Consider the following 18,205-nt stretch of genomic DNA (forward strand, 5'->3'; position numbering starts at 1 on the left):
ATGAGAGAGAGAGAGAGAGAGAGAGAGAGAGAGAGAGCGAGAGATTAAGCATGCGTCGATGGAGTCTTTGTTTGTCTCTCAACAGTGTTCGGCAGCAGCGAGTCTACTAACAGCGAAATATCTGCTTCAAGAACAGCGCCTTTATTACCTCGCTAGTGAAAAATTACATGAAGCTTTTAAGTTGGTATTAAGATAAAATCATCAGAGCACCACTGACAACCAGTTTCTGTGTGCATGTATGTTTCTGTGTGTGTGCGTGTCATTACTGTACGAGTGTGCGTTTGTAAGGGAGAGAGAGTGGGAGAAATAGTATTTGCTTTCCATACATAATAAAACATTTTGTGGCAAAAACATGGTGGTTATATGTTGTTTATTTATTGTTTACTATATTTATTAGCTTGGTCAGTGTCGTTGTGGTTCTTACGGCTGTTGAAAGCTGAAAGGACCTTTGAAATAACTGAAATCATTTTGCGAAGTGATATGACATGATTTAGTATGTTTTTAGTATTTGTTATTAATGCTAATTCTTTTCACACTATAGTAATGAGAATGAGTTTTTTCATAAGATTCACTGACCTGTTCAACCAATAGCAAAATTTAGGAAGCAGCATTATTCAGTATAATTGATAAACAACTATAGTTTTTGTTAATATTTCGAATGGGATTTTATTTTTATACGGTCTTGTTGTCATATAAATTAATTTAAATTTATAAATGTATTTATTTAGTCTGTATAGTTTTATTAAGTTGTAGCTTTTAGCTAAATTTATGTAGTTTTAGTTATTTTAGTACTTTAACTAAATAAAATTAAATAAAGTAAATTTAGTTAAATAAAATAGGAGAGATATGATGACTGTTCTTAGCACCCACTAGCAGCTCCATTCTGGACTAATTGCAAGCGTGAAATAGTGGTCTGGCAGGACTCAACATACAACAAATTGAATAGTCCAGATGAGACAAAACAAAGGCATTAATAACATTCTCAAAGTCATTTCTTGACAGAATAGGCTTTTTTATTGAGCCCAGGGGCAACATATACAAGGAAAATAAAATAGGGCCAATAACAGAACCCTGGGGGACCCCACAAGTAACAGGCACTGCCATTGAAACAAAGTTACCATACTTTACAGAAAATTTTCTATTTTACAGAAAAGACTTGAACCACTTTAAAACTTTCCCACTAATTCCAATTAAATGGGATAACCACTTTATAAGAATTACGTGATCTATTGTTTCAAAAGCTGCACTTAAGTCCAATAAAATCAGAGCTGCCACATTACCTGCATCTCTGATTACGCGGAGGTCATTAACAACTCTTAAAAGTGCAGACTCAGTGCTGTGACCTACCCTAAAGCCGGACTGAAATTCATCTAAGATCTCATACCTACTTAAAAATGACATTAACTGGAAAAAAAAAAAAACTTCTCTAAAATATTTTATAGTTTTGATTTATGCACTTTAAAATATGATGTTACTTGAAAACGTATTAATATTAAATTATTAATATACTAATAATTATTGATGCGTGACTATGCATTTGGTTACATGACAGTTGACAGATTTGGTAAAATCTGTCAAATAGAAGAAAAGTTTGAACTATGTAGTAATTTATAAACTATAGTGTTTAAACTAAAGAGTCTCCTATATTTTTCACCAAAATACATTACTATAAAATATTATTTTCAGTGTTAGGCAGTAACGCATTACTGCATTACATTATGCTTGCTTTAGGTTAAAAATAACAGTGGTTTGTGAATGTTGATGCTTTAATAACATTAATGATATTTTTATTTGAATGTTTTTATTATAACGAATTATATGTTTATGCTGGGATGTTGTGGCTAGGCAACACAAATCTTACTATTTCATGCAAATTTCATGGATGTTCAGAAAACATAACTAGTAATCAGTAATTTAATTACATTACCAGATTAACTTAAACAACGATTTTTTTTTTTTAAACAGTTCAAACAAAAAAAGATCTCTACTTCATTTGTCTCAGATCACATGCAAGTTTGCATTCCTGTATTTCAGTGGTGCAGAAATTATACACTGTGACGTGTGTGTACAAGGTGTGTGTGTGCGCACGTGTGTGTCTGTGAGTTTATGCGCACCTTGTGTGTCCTGCTGTAGGAGTACAGGTGGGCCAGACGATAGAGACTCTTGTAGTGTTGCGGGTAGCGACTCAGACACAGGAAGAGAGACCTCACACACACATCCACTAGTGTTTTCCTCTGCTCTCTCCATCCCGGCGGCAGACACTTAGGCAACTCTATCACTTCCAGAGGAGGCGGCGGCTCTGGCCTACGCTTTCCCTCACTGGAGGAGCTGGTCTGGGGTTGAGGTCTGTGTGGTTGGGAGGTGTGCAGTGGCAGAGGTGGAGCTTGGGTCGGGGTGTCTGTGGTAGGGGTTTTGGGAACGGAGGCCTCAGGGGAGGTGATGGATAAGGTGGTATCTGAAGACTCTTGTGTGACGGAAGATTCTTGAGAGAGTGTGGCAGAGCTGATATCCATGTTCTTGTCCTCCAAGGGGCCTGTGGGATTTTAAGACACCAGAGATATTGATTGTAAAAAGCAGCAGAGTAAATGATAATCAACTGTGTTTTGTGATTCTGGCAAGACAGATATTGGCTGAATTTCAATATTTCAATCCAATATCAAAAGAAAACGCTAAGAAATTTTGGTAACACTTTATTTTAAGGACCAGTTCTAACTTTAAACTAGTTGCATACTATCATTCAAATTACACTGAACAAAATTATAAACGCAAAACTTTTGTTTTTGCCCCCATTTTTCATGAGCTGAACTCAAAGATCTAAAACTTTTCTACATACACAAAAGGCCTATTTCTCTCAAATATTGTTCACAAATGTATCTAAATCTGTGCAAAGCCAGATCACACTAAAGGAGTTTTAAAATCATAACCAATTTTGAAATCTGGTTGTAGCACATACATAAGGAGAATCTTTGCAGATTATCTTCCCTCACATGTTAAACATGCACACACTACAAGATTTGAATATCATGGCGCATCACACACTACAAGATATCATTAAGATTATCATGTCAGAGAGAGCGCCTCACTTGATCTCACGCAGCAGATCATCACTGATATTTATGTTTACATATGTTAGCTAGCGTGCGGAGCTATACATCAGCTGTTTTGTGGTTTTGCGCATTGGCTGTGAAATACTGACGTGATCTTATAGCCATCATCATCCCGATTTAAATCCTAAATATCAAACATTTTTGATATTAATCGGGGCTGCCCCGATTTGTGTGCGAGCAGATCTGGAGTTGCAAGATTCTACCAGTGTATGCCTCACATTACCAGATAATCTGCGCCGAACATAGGGACAGATCGAGGTGCTTGACAAGATGTTTGCTAAGATTCTCGGGAGGGTGAAATCGGGGCAAAAAAATCCTGTAGTGTGAGCCAGGCTTTAGTGAACACTTCTCCTTTGCTGAGATAATCCATCCACCTCACAGGTGTGGCAAGACAAATAAGATAATTTTACATTAATTTATTTTTAGAGTTATTCAATAATTTCATACAAAAAAACTAATTACAATATTTTTATGCTACTATACAAAAGTCTGGGGTTGGTGAGTGTTTACAAAATATGTTAAATATTAATACTAAACGCTATATACATTTTACCACAATTAAGCAAATATAATTAGATTTTTGAACCATAATGAGAATATGATGGGAGATGTGCCTAATAACCATTAAGTATTTCCTGGTTAATCTGTTGGCAGCCACCTTTATCATTATTATTATTATTATGATTGTAACCATGTGTTAACCAGTTGGAGAGTCACTCCTGAGCTCCACAGACACAAGAACAATAATTCAAAGTATTTGCTCCCGCAAATACAGTCAATACTGTTATTGTAACTGGGTTAGAAATTATTTTAAAAATTGCGAAAATGTTGCTTTAAGTACGCGTTTAGAAGAACTGGCATCAATACCTGCATCCTCTGCTGTGGCCGGTTTCTCTTTTCCAGTGGCACTTGATTCTTCCGGAAAAATACTACACTTCCCAGGATCGACTTTGTGGCTGCTGTCCTGTGAGCTGGTGGCATCCATGAAGACATCCTGCAAGGAGCTGGAGTCTGACATACCAGCAACGCTGTCCTGACTTTGCTCTGATTTAGGGAAAAAAATATACCACACAATTACACTCATTCAACAAGAGTGTCCTCCTCTGTCCTTTGTAAATAATCATATAATTAAAAAAGACCTTTTATTCATTTATTGTTTCAGAGTAGCCCAATTTGCACAATCCACAAATCAACACAGATCCCCAGAAGAATTGTGTGATAACTTCTAATGGAAACAAGGCTGGAAACAACTGCTGGATTGACAGATTTACAAATGCAGCTATTCCTGAAGAGCAGGCAGGCTTATTTTGGAACGAGGTTTTGGATTTTAACATGGAGAAAGAGAAATCAGAATTATTTACCTGAGAACTTTTGCTATCATTTTCTACAAATTAAAGGAACAGCAATACAGTGCTGCAAGAGTCCTAAAACACGGAAACCAGTCAGAAAGTCAGGATTTTTGGTTAAGGTCTGTATTTAACACAAAACCCACGATATGTCCATGTTTTTCAATTACATAAAATACATCAGTAACATCCCACTTGTGATTTTATTTTTAAAGATATTACATGTCTTGAAATAAGTGGGACTACAAATGCTTTCTTTAACATTAAATCGAACAGGTAAACATCTATTCATTAGTCTGCTTTAACTGCCTTGTTCTGTTTATAATCACATTCTTGCAAACTATTTCAACTCAAACTTTCCAACTTGTAGATTTCAACTTTCCCCACCTCTGACCAAATTTTCTGTTATTAATGAGATGACGCTTCCTCGCCATTGATGTAATTGTAAATTTTTTATGAAAAAAAAATGTGTAAGAATCAAACTTTTGTTGGACTCTGAGTTAATTTTCTGCAATAATCCAAAAGCCAATTCGGGTTTGCAGAGGAAAAAAAAAAACTCTAGTAATCCACAAAACAAAAAATCTGTCAATATTACTCAACCTCACGCTCATCCAAACCCATAGACTCTTACATTTTTTGCTTCTACCTACACTGAAATTGGGACTTATGACTTATATTCCAACTCTTCTGATTTGTGTGAGGAAAATACTAAAATGCAAGTAGTTTTTCACTGCTGATATTTCCTTTGACAATAATTTTCATACCTGATTTGCACTTATGGATATTCAGGTTTGAAAGGTCATTAAGGCGAGTAATTAATGAAAGAAGATTTTCTTTAACAGGTGCATTGGTTTTGATCCAGGTCTGAGGTCAGAGATAACAGAGCACATGTTTCAATGCGGTGTCGAACCAGCCTGCTCCTGAGGTAGAGCAAAGCACTTGAAAATATAAGCCCAGAAAAGAAAGTTGATGTAATTCTTCTTGTGCTGCCCACAAACAAGCAAAAAGGCCCCTGAGCATGCTGGGAGTGTCAGCATTTGGCACAGAGGGTAGAAATTCATTAGCACACACCATCACCTCCATGACACAACAGAGTGCGGTGGCAACACCCCCCTCCCCTCCACCACACCCGCACACTCAGTGTGAAGGGGAAAATGGCACGGTGTCAGCGCAAAATTGCAGCCTCCTGCAGAGCGCATTAGCAGCTATAGGCCAACACTTCTAGGAGGCCCATTAGTTGGTCTGCTACAGATTTCAACAGGAGCTCAAGAGTATGTTTAAAGACACAAAGAAGGTCTAGACGGGACCGGGTGCAGAAAAGACTGATCCGACTGAGGGGAGAAATCATCAACAGAGTAAGAGTGAGAAGAAAATGGCTTTTGTTTTGAAAAGGTAAAGTGTTACTGCATAATAATCTTTGATGTGACCCACAGCAAATATTAGAACAGTGAATATTGGGGTCACTTTCCTCAAAAGCAGAGCATACAACCAAACTATAATTCCATTACAGTTATTGTTATTCCAAAGTAGTGTCAGTTATAAATGCTGAGAATTGAAATAATCATCAGAATGAAGACCAATAGTAGAGCTCAACAGTAAGATCATTAAAGAAAAAAACAAGAAACAAAAATCTTCATTATGAAACCGCTTTTAAGCAATAAATGTTTTTATAATGTAGACCAACTAAAATGTAAAAAGTGTTTAATTGCACACTCTCAGTGAAATTCATCGAACATGCCATATTTCAGCAGGTTAGCTACATAACGTAAGCTAAAGGGTGAAGTTGCTCTCACTTTAGTAAAATTTTACTGGAAAAAATGGTTGTTTATAGTCTACCGATGAATAAAGCACAACTTACAGAAAAGTCAATTTCAAACCAAACAGCATGTCAACGTGGCAAATCTGCACAACCAAATGAACCCTATTGTGAAATCTGCGAGGGGAAATCTTTCACCCTCATGCTAAATTGCCATTCTCGTGGATTTCTACTGAAATTACTGGATTTAGCTCGCAAAAAAATTGCAAATAAACACCGAATAATGGTAACTGTGACCTCAACTTTACAAATGAAAGGAAAATACTGAAAAAAAAAAAGTGTGTAATTTGGGTAACTTAACTATTTATCTAATGAATTGGGGAACTTAAGCTCTGCTTTTGAGGAATGACAGGCGAGCCAGTAGTTTTGTACTATCGGTTGTGCGAGGAAGGGCGTCTGTACCATACACAGATCCTGGCCGCAAAGCAGAGAAACACAGGCAGTAGTCATGGTCACGTGAGAAGTCAGCTGTAGAGGAAATTCAGTTTAGAACATGTTTCAGAACCTGGAGAGAAGACATACAGTTGTATATTTTGTGAACCGCTGTAGTGTGAATAGAGGAGATCTTTCATTATCTGTTGTGCTGAGAAATAGGCAGCTTTTAGAGGTTATTTATGAGTCATATTTCACCACATTTTGGGAGAAAATTGTCCTTAATTGTGTGGAAAATGATGCCTCAAAGCAAAACCAGGCATCATCTTCTAAAGACCTGCATGTGTTTGTGACATTGACACATTAAGGCCCCGATATACTTCAAGCGAAATCAAAGACTGTTGTTACAGCAATTTAAACAAAATTAAGCCAAAGGCAATTTCATTGGTCAGTTCATTTTGGGAGTTTGCAAGCTCCGCCTTCACTGACATGCAAATCTCCAATTAATTGTCTGTTTTTTAACTGACAGGAAAACGCACATATTTACATATTCATTAATATGGCGTTCTCAGCAGTGTTGAGATCGAAATAACAAAAAGAACTTCACCGTGAGTATATCGGGGCCTTTAAAAATCATCAATCATACAGGAGAGTGAATTAAGAAGCTAAACTCATCCACTCACCAACATTTGCGGAAAAAGCTGTTAAAGCTTCCCACTGTCTTTACCAAACCACATTATTCAGAACAACCCACAAGAACAATCTCCCTTGCACATGTGAGCCACGGCAGACACGTTGGTCAGAAGTCAGTTTGCACACAGAGCAGTGCAGAGTGCATTGTGGGAAGTCTTTGTTGAATCAGGGAGCTGACCCATCATGCATCCATTAAGAAGCAGCAGGTGGGAAGCAGGTCAGAGGCAGGCAGAGAGGGAGCAGGCAGGAGGCAGCAGGGAGACAGGGAGACCAAAGCAGGCCATGGGAGCAACTGAGGAACATGGGCAACATGTCACAATGTTCACCTTTAAAAATCACACTTCAAATCTGCAGTAAGCTGTCGTGGTTTCAGTGAGGTAATGACATGAGGCCAGCCACAAAAAACATGAAAACTATCAGAGCTGCACTGTATATTATTAGTTATATATTATTTAGTGGGATATATTATTCACAGATAACTGGAAAACTGAAAAAAAGGGTCGCTCATACATGAGGTGTGTTCTTGCACGGTTTCATTGTTTTTTCAGCCACTTACGCCATGAGCGCTCTATATTAAATAAAGCATCCAGGACCATTACCACTTCAATCCATTAGCAAGTCGTATGCTGCACTTTACAGATAACTGAGAAAATAAAAATTGATTATTGACACAAAGTAAATGCAGCTAATAAATTAAACAAAAAAAGAAAGAAAAGAAAAACAGTAGATCTCGTAGAGAGAGCTGCTCACACATGAAGCATGTTCTTGTTTCGGTTAAAAATAAACCATATTCCATTTCATTAGCAATTAAAGATCGCACCATGTTTGAAAGCCCGCTTATGAGTCTGAGGTTTTTCAAATTCTAACTGAGACCTTTTCTACTATATACGACACATCTATACGATTTTTATGTTTTTAATAAATTGTATGATCATATTTAATAAATTGTGAATTAAATAAAAAAATTCACAGTTAAGAGTTGGTCACACTGTCTATACGGAAAAAAGTTTCAAAGCAATACTCATTTCATGTGGCTGTTTTTAATCAAATTAGCTTTTTTATACCGTCACTTTAATTAAAAGTGGTAAACTACTAAAGTAAAATTATTGGTATCTCTCAAAACAAACAATTATTGTTACTGACTCAGAAATATTGGTGACTCCCAAATAAGATAAAGTAACTTTAAATGGAACAGGATTTTCTTTTGTGTACGTGTGTGTAATAAATATAAAATGTCTTGTGATTTAAAGTAATGCGAAATTTGAGTCTCTTTTTTTATTTCTGTTGCTTCAAGCTGGGTAATCCTGCTTACAGCCAAATCTGTTGGGTGAGTTGGTGAGTCTCCATTGCTTATTTTTTTACTTTAAAAAAAGCATTATGAAATCTCCTTTAAATACATACATTTCATAGCTACATTACACACATAAAAAAACTAAACAATGCCCATTGATAGTCATGTAAGACATGCTACATTTAGCCTAAACTCTGATGAACACAACATAAGAGCTGAGCAGAAGTTTAGCCCCTGACAATCCACCTAAAGACTGAAGTGACGTAATCTAAGAACTGTATGAAATGAACACACCAAGCTGAGATTGACTCCAGCAAATAGGTCAACAGCACCATCTGACACGGTTTCAAAAATACGGACTCCATTTCATCAAAACAGGCCACAGCCATGCCTCCTTTCAAACTACTACAAAAAACATCTGAAACTCAAATATCCCATGTGAATTGAAAATGAATGACTTCTCACTGAAATTGTTTTTACATTATTTTGAAATCTCAAAAGCATGGCTAAACCTGAAAACCGATACCACAAGTTACCACAGGATAGGAAGGCTGAAAGCTGACAAAGACACTATGAAAGTCCAAAGAGGCCATGGATTTTTTTTTTTCATGATCATGACTTGATCTCGACATAAATTATCTTGTGATCATGACTTACATTTTTTTACACTTAATTATTTTGTGAACTTGACATAAAGGTTGTTCTCTAGGTTGCACTACTATGCAAACAGGTGGCAGTATAACTGAATATAACTGATGGGGTGTTGTATATTGTCTGTCCACTTTAATGTACAGGTTAGGGACAGAATTAAGACCTGCTTCATGATCACTATAATTTGTGTAGTGTTGTTCATTACTGACATTTAATTAACTTATAAATGTTAAATGTTTGCATCAATATGAATATTTTGTGTTGAAATAAGACACGGTCAACTTCCTAAGAAAACTAGTACAACACTAAGTTGAGACAGAAATGTACCAAGTCTACAAAAATATCAAGTTGTCTTACTAAGTTGAATTAATGAGATATTAAGACCATTTTCTTTATTTTGATAACAGAATACCAAGTATAATTCTGAAGACCTGGTCTCTGCACGGTCTTTTTTTGAATCCGAAAGTGTCTTTTCGCATACGAAATGCACAAAATTTGTCACACACAGAAACCTTGCACATTGAGTCCGATGCATATTAATTAATCCATTGCGAAACAATTCGCAAAGTAGCACTAAATGGAGCGGGAATGGAAATGGAATGGAATTGGGTGAACAAGTGCAAAGCACATTCATAATTCGTGCAGGACTGGCAAGCGCACATAAAATGATGGTAATTTGGTGGATGTGAAGGCAATTCAGCAGCGGAAACAATGTAAAGAATGAATGTAAACCATTCTGATTGAAAATCTGATTTCATTACCTGTAGGGGTGACCCCGAATAGTAGATGATTCGATGCTTCGATTTGAGGAGCCCGATTCGACTACCAATCTCAGCTGAATATTCTGTTATGATCATGCCATATTGGCTATATGGGGGAGCTCAAATGTCTGATTTCACATAGAACTACCAGTTTTCTCCCAATAAGTTAATATACAGCCTATAAGATAATGCTGTAAAAATAAGAATCTGAAAAAAAAGAAGCTTTAAATTTATTTTTTAACATGCTTGAATAAATCCAACCACCCCTACAGATTTAAGTTTCACTTTCCAGAACCCGTGACAGACAGAGAACAATCTTGGAGGCAGGGGTTTATATCTTTACCAAGACTCAAACTGACATAGACAAAGACTGGATTTTTTCGATCAGGTAGGGTTCAAGTTATTTCAAAAAAAAAAAAAAAAAAAAAAAAAAAAAAAAAAAAAAAAAAATTATATATATATATATATATATATATCATTATATAGCCTCTATTATTTATCATGTTTAAGCGCTGCAGTAAAGTGCTTCATTGCAGTACTACGGTGATAATCTCTCATCAGGACTAACAACAATGCATAATATTAATAACTATGATGGGACTGTCATATACATAACATTATAATGAGAACACCATTATAATAAAACGCGGTGAATTTTTAGAGTTTAGCTGCTGTTTCTGCACGTTGTTCGTGAAGAACACGTGCACAAAAGGAGTTCATTTAGAGCCTCGAAGTCACGTTCATGCATTTGGGGCATTTTGCGCAGATAGCCTACAAGTCGTAATATTAACTTTATGTTGCATAAATAACAGTGTATTCTATATGACATAAATGAGTTAAATCCCACTGATTAAAAACCTGCTATCAAATAGTTCATTCTACTGGTCCTCTTCAGCGCGTGCAGCTCAAAACAAAAATGCAGAACATTAATAACTTCTATTATAGACAATGTTATAATGAAAGCACAATGTTAACTACATTTTAATCAAAACATTATTTTTGTATCTGCGAGGCGTCAGTTACACATTTTCCCTGTGCGTCGGTAATTATGGTTGTCGAATGTCTGACTTGACTCTTGTTAATGTATTTTGCCCCGCCCCCAAACATATGATTCAACTATCAGCAAGATTCAAGATATATCAGCAAGATATATCGGCAAGATTCGAAAATTCCGATTCGGCTATGAAAATCCTTAGTCGGGGACACCCCTACTTACGTGAAGGCAAGAAATGACAAAGTGTAACGAAAGCAGGGCGAATAAAGAAACAGGGGGAAAAATGCTGAGACACTGTAAGCAATGTTGCCCATTTTCCCATGATCCTCTAAGGCCTGGTGCAGATGGTAAGAAGAGGGGTGGGAGGAGATGTTATTATACACCAGAGCCCATAATTCAATTTCATAGTGGTGAATACTGTAAGCGTCATCATCCTCATTCCCCGTGCGTGAGTGAGTGAGTGAGTGAGTTATTCTCTGGCCCTGGTACAGTACCGTCCTGCTGCTGCTGCTGGAGCTCCTGCCCCTGCCTGTGCCTCTGCTGCAGGCTTTTACGTTTGATGTAATCGTGGTCGACCGGAGTGACCGCGTACGGGGGAGAACTCGCACCTGCCGCACCGTCGCCAGGCAAAGAAGTTGGAGGAGCCACCACAGATGTGACAGATGAGCTGGCCAAAGCTGCCGGACAGGTACTCACGCCAGCCGAGGAGCGCGAGTCTTCATCGTTAATGGATGGAAGCTTTTCCCTGTTGGGAGGAAAGAATTATGTTAACAAAACAAAAACACGAAAAGAATGTAGGGTTTCTTTTAACATCGTTAAAGAACGTCTGCTCTCACGTCAACACAGCTTTTGTGAAAGTGCATCTGAGATCAACGTGGAAGTGAAGAAACTGTTGAATAAAGTAGTTATTTTTGTGCACAGAAAGCTTTGCAATCGCCTCATAAAACAAAGGGTGAACCACTGGAGTCACGTGGACTACTTCAAAGATTTATTTACTGCATTTCTGGGCATTGACTAGTAGTTGTGTAGGATGTAATGGAGGGACAGAAACCTCAAATAACTTCTTCAAAACTCTGCACTTAATCAAATCAAGTGAGGAAACAGCCTTAAAGTCTGTCTAATATGAGTGCTGGGTTAACTTTTAGCTTGCTACTAATTTCTTCATTATTTTGTGCAAGACTACAGTGCGTAATATCAGCAATGGCAGTGCAGTCTCCTCTTTTTAAAGGTTTGCTGACATACAACTGTAATCAATTTGAAATCAGAGTCTTAGTCTATGTTTGACAATATTAGGCCCTCCAAGCCTAAAGCTTAAAGGGTTTGTGGACATACTTGTCATTGCTGGTTTTGGACGTGGTCTTCTCCTCCCCGCGTGCAAAGGGTCCAACAGCAGCTTCGGCGAGCATGTTGAAGAACACCTCATAATTCAGAAGCTTCATTTGCTGCTCAGACTGTTCACCATCATCTTCCTCATTCTCCAGCAACTTCAGAATGGTGGCGCTCAGGCGGAAAAACAGCTGACCAGGCGGAAGTAAGAGAGGAGATATATTTCCAGAAGAATTCAAATGCAACTTGTGCTCAGTTGTTTATTCGTAGTACAGGAGTACATGCAATACATTTGCAATACACTACTGTTCAACAGTTTGAGGTCAGTGAAGAAAAGAGATTGAAATGTAAAAAATTATTTTAGAATTTTTTTTTTTTTTTTTTTTTTTTTTTAAGAAATTCATACTTTTATTCAGCAAGGATGCATTAAACTGATCAATGTAAAGATTTGTACATGGATATTAATTTCTTTTTCAAATAAATGCTGTTCTTTTGAACTTCCTATTCAAAGAATCGTAAAAAAAAAAATCCAGAAAAATTTTAAGCGCCACTGTTTTTTCAATATTGAAAATAATAAGAAATGTTTCTTAATCAGCAATTCAGCATATTAGGATGATTTCTGAAGGATCTTGTGACACTGAAGACTGGAGTAATGATGATGAAAATTCAGCTTTTATCACAGGAAGAACATTTTTAAATAGATTAAAATAGAACATTTCCAATTGTAGTAATATTTGACATTATTACTGTTTTAATGCATTTTTGATCAAATAAATGCAACCTTGCTGAGCATAAGGCTCTTCTTTTAAAAACATCAAAACTGCAGCAAACCCATCTTTTGAATGGAAGCGTACACAACCGTGTAAATGAGCCCTATTCCACTACATACCTCTAAGGCCTCCATGGCAAGGTCAGGGGGGTTGTGGTAGTGGATTTTGCGAGGGTATCTGGCTGCCTCCTCATGCAGGTAGTGTGCAGACTGGAGAGAGAAGGACACAAAGGCTGTAATGAGATGCGTGTCTGACTGTTGTGCCGTCAGCAGCTACTTTCACACACAAAACCCCAGCAACGGCTTTACACATTTCACACAATTTTATCCACAAGGAACTATCTGAACGATGAAAAAAGTAGGCATTTCATACCAGAACAGAGTCAGACCTGAAGTGACTAAAAGTACACTTATGTCAGAGTGTCCTAATCATTCTCTAACTGTATCACTGAACTGTTGGTGTGTTCCATTCACAAGTTTTCTGTCTGACATTGCCTGCAGAAGTTTCTGTCAGCCTAACTGACAAAGAAATCTGGAGCGGTTCGGTTGAAGCAAGAACATAAAGAGATGCACTCTGACCAATGAGAGGACAGTTTTACTCCGGGTACATTTACTTAATAACAATGCACTAAAAACGAAAAAGCTTTTCCTTAGCATTTTTGAAATGTTTCATTTACATACGACAAACGATCCTAATTCACACGGATCCACGAAAACAGCTAAAATGTTGTATTATGTATGCCAGGCCACTAGATGACAATGTCACTTCGTAAAGACACTCACGCATGCCTATAGATTGAACAAGTAATACACACGTGCATGACATTTTTGTATTAAAATGGAGATGATAGTATCATTTTCAAAAATTTGCACTTTGAAACCATTTTCGAAAGTCTGCACTACAGGGCAGTTTTAAGTTGAAAGCAATGTCATGTAAACAAACCCTTCACATGTGACACATTATGGTATGCTTTGAACCAAACGGACGTAATTAAACTTACTCAAATAAATAGGCATTATTGTCTTTAAGAGATGCTTTACAGCAGAATGTGAATTATCTTCATGAGCCCCTTTCACACTGCCATTCCAGCAAATACACAGGTAAAGTGTTCCGGAAATTGTTCCCGGGTTGCTAGATTTTGCACTTTCACACTGCCAGTGATTACCCAGGATATGTGCGTGCTTTCACACACAACCCGTAAACGTCTCGTAATGACACGTGACATCAGGGCGTGACGTGTAATGTACGAGTTGAGAACATTAGGCACGTTATACTTTTACTGAAGCTGGCGAACGATCTCGGCGTCAGCGCGGAAAGTGAGGAACTAACTGATCTCTGCTTTATTACAGTTTGCACATATTTTTTTTGTCGCGAACGTTGATTACATTTACATTTATTCATTTAGCTGATGCTTTTATCCAAAGCGACTTACAATTGCTATATTAGGGATGGGACGGTATGAAAATTTAATATCACGATTATAGTGACTAAAATTATCACGATTATCAATATTATCACGGTTTTGTTGAAACGAGATGAAAGTGTTCAAAAATAGTTGATGCTCACACTGAAAACATTTCAGCAAGTTTTATATTTAATAATCAACAAACAACTAATAAAACAAGCAACTCTATGCACTTAATTTAAAGAAAGATTAAATTCTGTGGCATTTCCTTCCTTACAATGAAAAGTGTAGAAGCATAGAAAAGCATAGAAAAGTCACTGACTTTCGCCATTCCTTCTCGAAAAAAAACAAAAAAAACATTGTGCGCTGCGCTTGCGTCAGACTGTTGCTGGCTGGACATGATTTAATAGTGAGTTATTAAAACCGCGATAATCAAACACGGTTTTAATGATAATTCATTTTTAATTCATTACTAACCTTCAGCACATTTTATCACGGTTATCAATAAAACCGGTTATCGTCCCATCCCTATGCTATATATGTCAAAGGTCGCATGCCTCTGGAGCAACTAGGAGTTAAGTGTCTTGCTCAGGGACACATTGGTGTCTCACAGTGGATTCGAACCCAGGTCTCTCACACCAAAGGCACGGCATTCGACACGGCATTAGATCTGGCTTTTGTTCACACAGCCTCGTCCCGGGACTGAACCCGGCAATGTTACTAGGTCCCCTACCCGGGTTCAATGCCGGAATCAATCCCGGGACGTGTTTGCTTTCACCCAGAAGGCGACCCGGCAATGTTCCGGAAATTTGCCGGGTCCGATGTGCCGTGTGAAAGGGGCTATAGTTGCTTTTCAATAACTGATTCTGCTGCTTTCCTGTTTATCTCTGTGAAGCTGCTTTGACACAACCTGTGCTGTATAAAGCACTATAGAAATAAAGGTGACCTGAATTAAATTGAAGCTAAACAAACCAAAAAAAAAGGCAATTAGTAACCAATAAAGCTCTGGTTTTAGAACAAAGCAAACAACCTACAGGTCTGAAAACAACCCTAGTGATGGATGTCACACATTCTCAATAGCCAATCAGATTATCCAGCAGGCCAGTTGTAGCCCAGCTCATCACCATTTTGTACAGCTGCAGGTAGTCTTTGGGCGGCAGTTTGCGCTTCTCAGCAATCTTCCCCATCATGTAGTGAATGAGCCACTCTTCCTCATCCCCGTCACAGCGAGAGGCGCTCTGAAAACACTGCGACGCCATCTCCAACATCGAGTCTCTGCGCTCTTCCATCTTTAAACACAAACAAACAGTAGCTGACACAAATCCTGAAACACAGTCACCTGAAACTTATTTCTAGTTTAATACACACTCATGTCTCTCTCACTCTCAGATGAGTCTTCATCTTTACAAACTGAAGTACCTGTTTGATCAAGTCAATAGGAAGTTCGTGTTTCCATTGTTTGAGCTGTCTGGAAGCGAAGGAGTGCAAGGCATAGGACATGGTACCATACTCAATCCACAGGGAGAGGTTGGAGCAGTCTATCTCCAGAGCCCGTTTGAAACAGGTCAGCACAGCCAGAGAGTTTTTCCAGATGGGTCCGTCACTCCTGAGCTCATTGGAGTTCAGCTTGTCCTGGATGCGACTGGCACGTGCCAATGCCATGCCTGCCCACGAGTCAAACCTGGAGAGACAACAGTCAACTACAGCTGAATGCATTGATGATAGAAACCTCAAATGTAAAACTGTCACAGACCTGTTGGGACACAAGCAGATGTCGTGCACGTAGAACTTGATGGCTTTGGACGGCTCTTTGTTTTTGAAGTGGTAGTCCGCTAGCAGGTAGTACAGCTCGTTAACCACAGGGGGCGCCGGGGAAGCTCCTTCCGGAAGTGCTGGCGCCTTGGAGAAGGAGAAATGCTTTTAACTGACAGATGAATGGATAAAAAAAGATCTAGATGAAGGGATGAAAGTCAATGAGCTCAAACCTTGAGAGCACCTCCTTCGATATAGGCAGACACGTCATCTACAGACAGCGTTGGGCCATTGTTACGTGGGATTATTCCAGAAAGCCTTTTAAGCAGGTTGGCAAGGTCAGCAGAGACAGTGCTGGTCTTATAGCTGTCAAACTCTGGCAAGGTCTTGGGTTTAAAGTATTCAAACATAAAGACGGCATCATCCCAATGAAGCTCCACCTAGATCAGAGATAGAGAGAGAAAGATGTAACAATACCATGTAATCAGATTCCAAAACAGTTTTATTTGAGTGTTATTTATAAATTATTATAGTATTGATTAACATTTTGAGTTAGCATTTATTTTAATACTTTGTTTTCATAAAAATTTTAGTTATATTGTTATGTGCTTTTGTCATTATTAGTTTTTAGTTTAATATTTCTATTTAACTTACATTTTTATTTTAGTTTTGGTAATTATAGTACTTCAAGCATATTTTATTTTAGTTAGTTGCCAATGCAACATTTCTAATTCAAATTCATTTCTGCTTTTTTGGGGTTTAAATATTTTTACTAGGAATTCCGTAAGAAATGCAAACAAATAGAACTTGCATTCTAACAGATATGCTTGAAGGAAAAACAGAAAAAACATCCAACCCAAAATTGCTGTCCAACAATAAAAGCAGAAATATATAGGCATTAATAATCTCATTTTTGGCGATTCTTCAGGAAAATATACTGTGCAGTTTGCACTTGGAATATTGAAGCCTGTGAAGTGTTTTGAACTGAATAAGACAATGTCTTGCATTAATGGAACATTTGTGAACAAGTTCAAGACTTCGTTCCCAAATTTCAATAGGAATTTCCATCGTAAGCAGATTACATTTTCTCTATAGCTAGACTTTTCACCTATTCTTAAGCCTTGTATAGGAAGGAGATGGTACTACCCTCACTATGATTTATTTCTAAGAATGTGTCCAGATACATTAGATTAGGTTTAGATGTGATATAATTAGGTATGTTACATTTTTGTGCTTTTTCAAGTAGAGATTTTTCATCTAATATTTAAATTTTACTTAATTTCAGAATTATGTAAACATTTCTTTTTAATAGTTTGTCAACACTGATCACACTGGTTCAACAAACTTTTTGCCACATATTAATCTGCCTGCAAATTGACAAGATTTTACCAGCCATAAATATTTCTTACAAACCACAAAACTGTACTTTTTATAATTTATAAATAAAAAATAATAATTCTCCCAAATATTTAACATTATCGATACTTTAAATTTTATTTAATTATATCTTTTTGTATATTATAATGGGATTTAACTTTTTTTTTTTAAGATTTATCATCAGATATTACCATGCTAATTTTGGTCAAGGACATTTTGCCGAACACACATGAATGTAAAGTTTTAACTGGGGATTCCTGTCAAGCTATTAGTGAGAACAGACTCTTTTGTTCCCCTCAGGAGTAACAGTAATGCCTGTTTCACACTGCAAGCGTGAGCAGTGTGTTAGTGTAACTACAGCGTCACTGCAGCGACAGCTGCTCCAGAGTATTCACATTGGAAGCGTTTTTACATTGTCACCGCAACGGCTCCAAAGCTACATATATCTCTACAAAGACAGCTATAAACATATGTGGTATTAACCAAGTTTGGTGTGTGTCGACAATATTCATATCCATTTCTTATAAGCTGTCAATATGCTTTT

The 18,205-nt window shown here is 37.4% G+C and overlaps 1 protein-coding gene across 10 annotated transcripts in view; it reads right to left on the reverse strand.

The window, feature by feature from the left end:
• The window catches only part of LOC132115400 (calcineurin-binding protein cabin-1-like), a 91,766-nt gene that overhangs the window by 52,903 nt on the left and 20,658 nt on the right, over nt 1-18,205 (reverse strand). For 5 of the 10 annotated variants that reach the window (XR_009425483.1, XM_059523850.1, XM_059523852.1 and 2 more), the window contains exons 21-30: nt 16,518-16,724; nt 16,286-16,431; nt 15,952-16,213; nt 15,657-15,821; nt 13,247-13,336; nt 12,364-12,548; nt 11,526-11,776; nt 6,642-6,737; nt 3,975-4,151; nt 2,115-2,533 (exon numbers count right to left, since the gene is read on the reverse strand). Coding sequence is in view for 9 of the 10 variants with exons in the window: in XM_059523850.1 (XP_059379833.1) it covers nt 2,115-2,533; nt 3,975-4,151; nt 6,642-6,737; nt 11,526-11,776; nt 12,364-12,548; nt 13,247-13,336; nt 15,657-15,821; nt 15,952-16,213; nt 16,286-16,431; nt 16,518-16,724 (1,998 nt within the window). In the remaining variant the exon portion in view is untranslated. The remainder of the gene's footprint in view (nt 1-2,114; nt 2,534-3,974; nt 4,152-6,641; nt 6,738-11,525; nt 11,777-12,363; nt 12,549-13,246; nt 13,337-15,656; nt 15,822-15,951; nt 16,214-16,285; nt 16,432-16,517; nt 16,725-18,205) is intronic. The other 5 variants (XM_059523856.1, XM_059523855.1, XM_059523853.1 and 2 more) reach the window with 5 other exon arrangements.

Source organism: Carassius carassius, chromosome 34 (genome assembly GCF_963082965.1).
Source record: "Carassius carassius chromosome 34, fCarCar2.1, whole genome shotgun sequence".
Classification (NCBI taxonomy): Eukaryota; Metazoa; Chordata; class Actinopteri; order Cypriniformes; family Cyprinidae; genus Carassius; species Carassius carassius.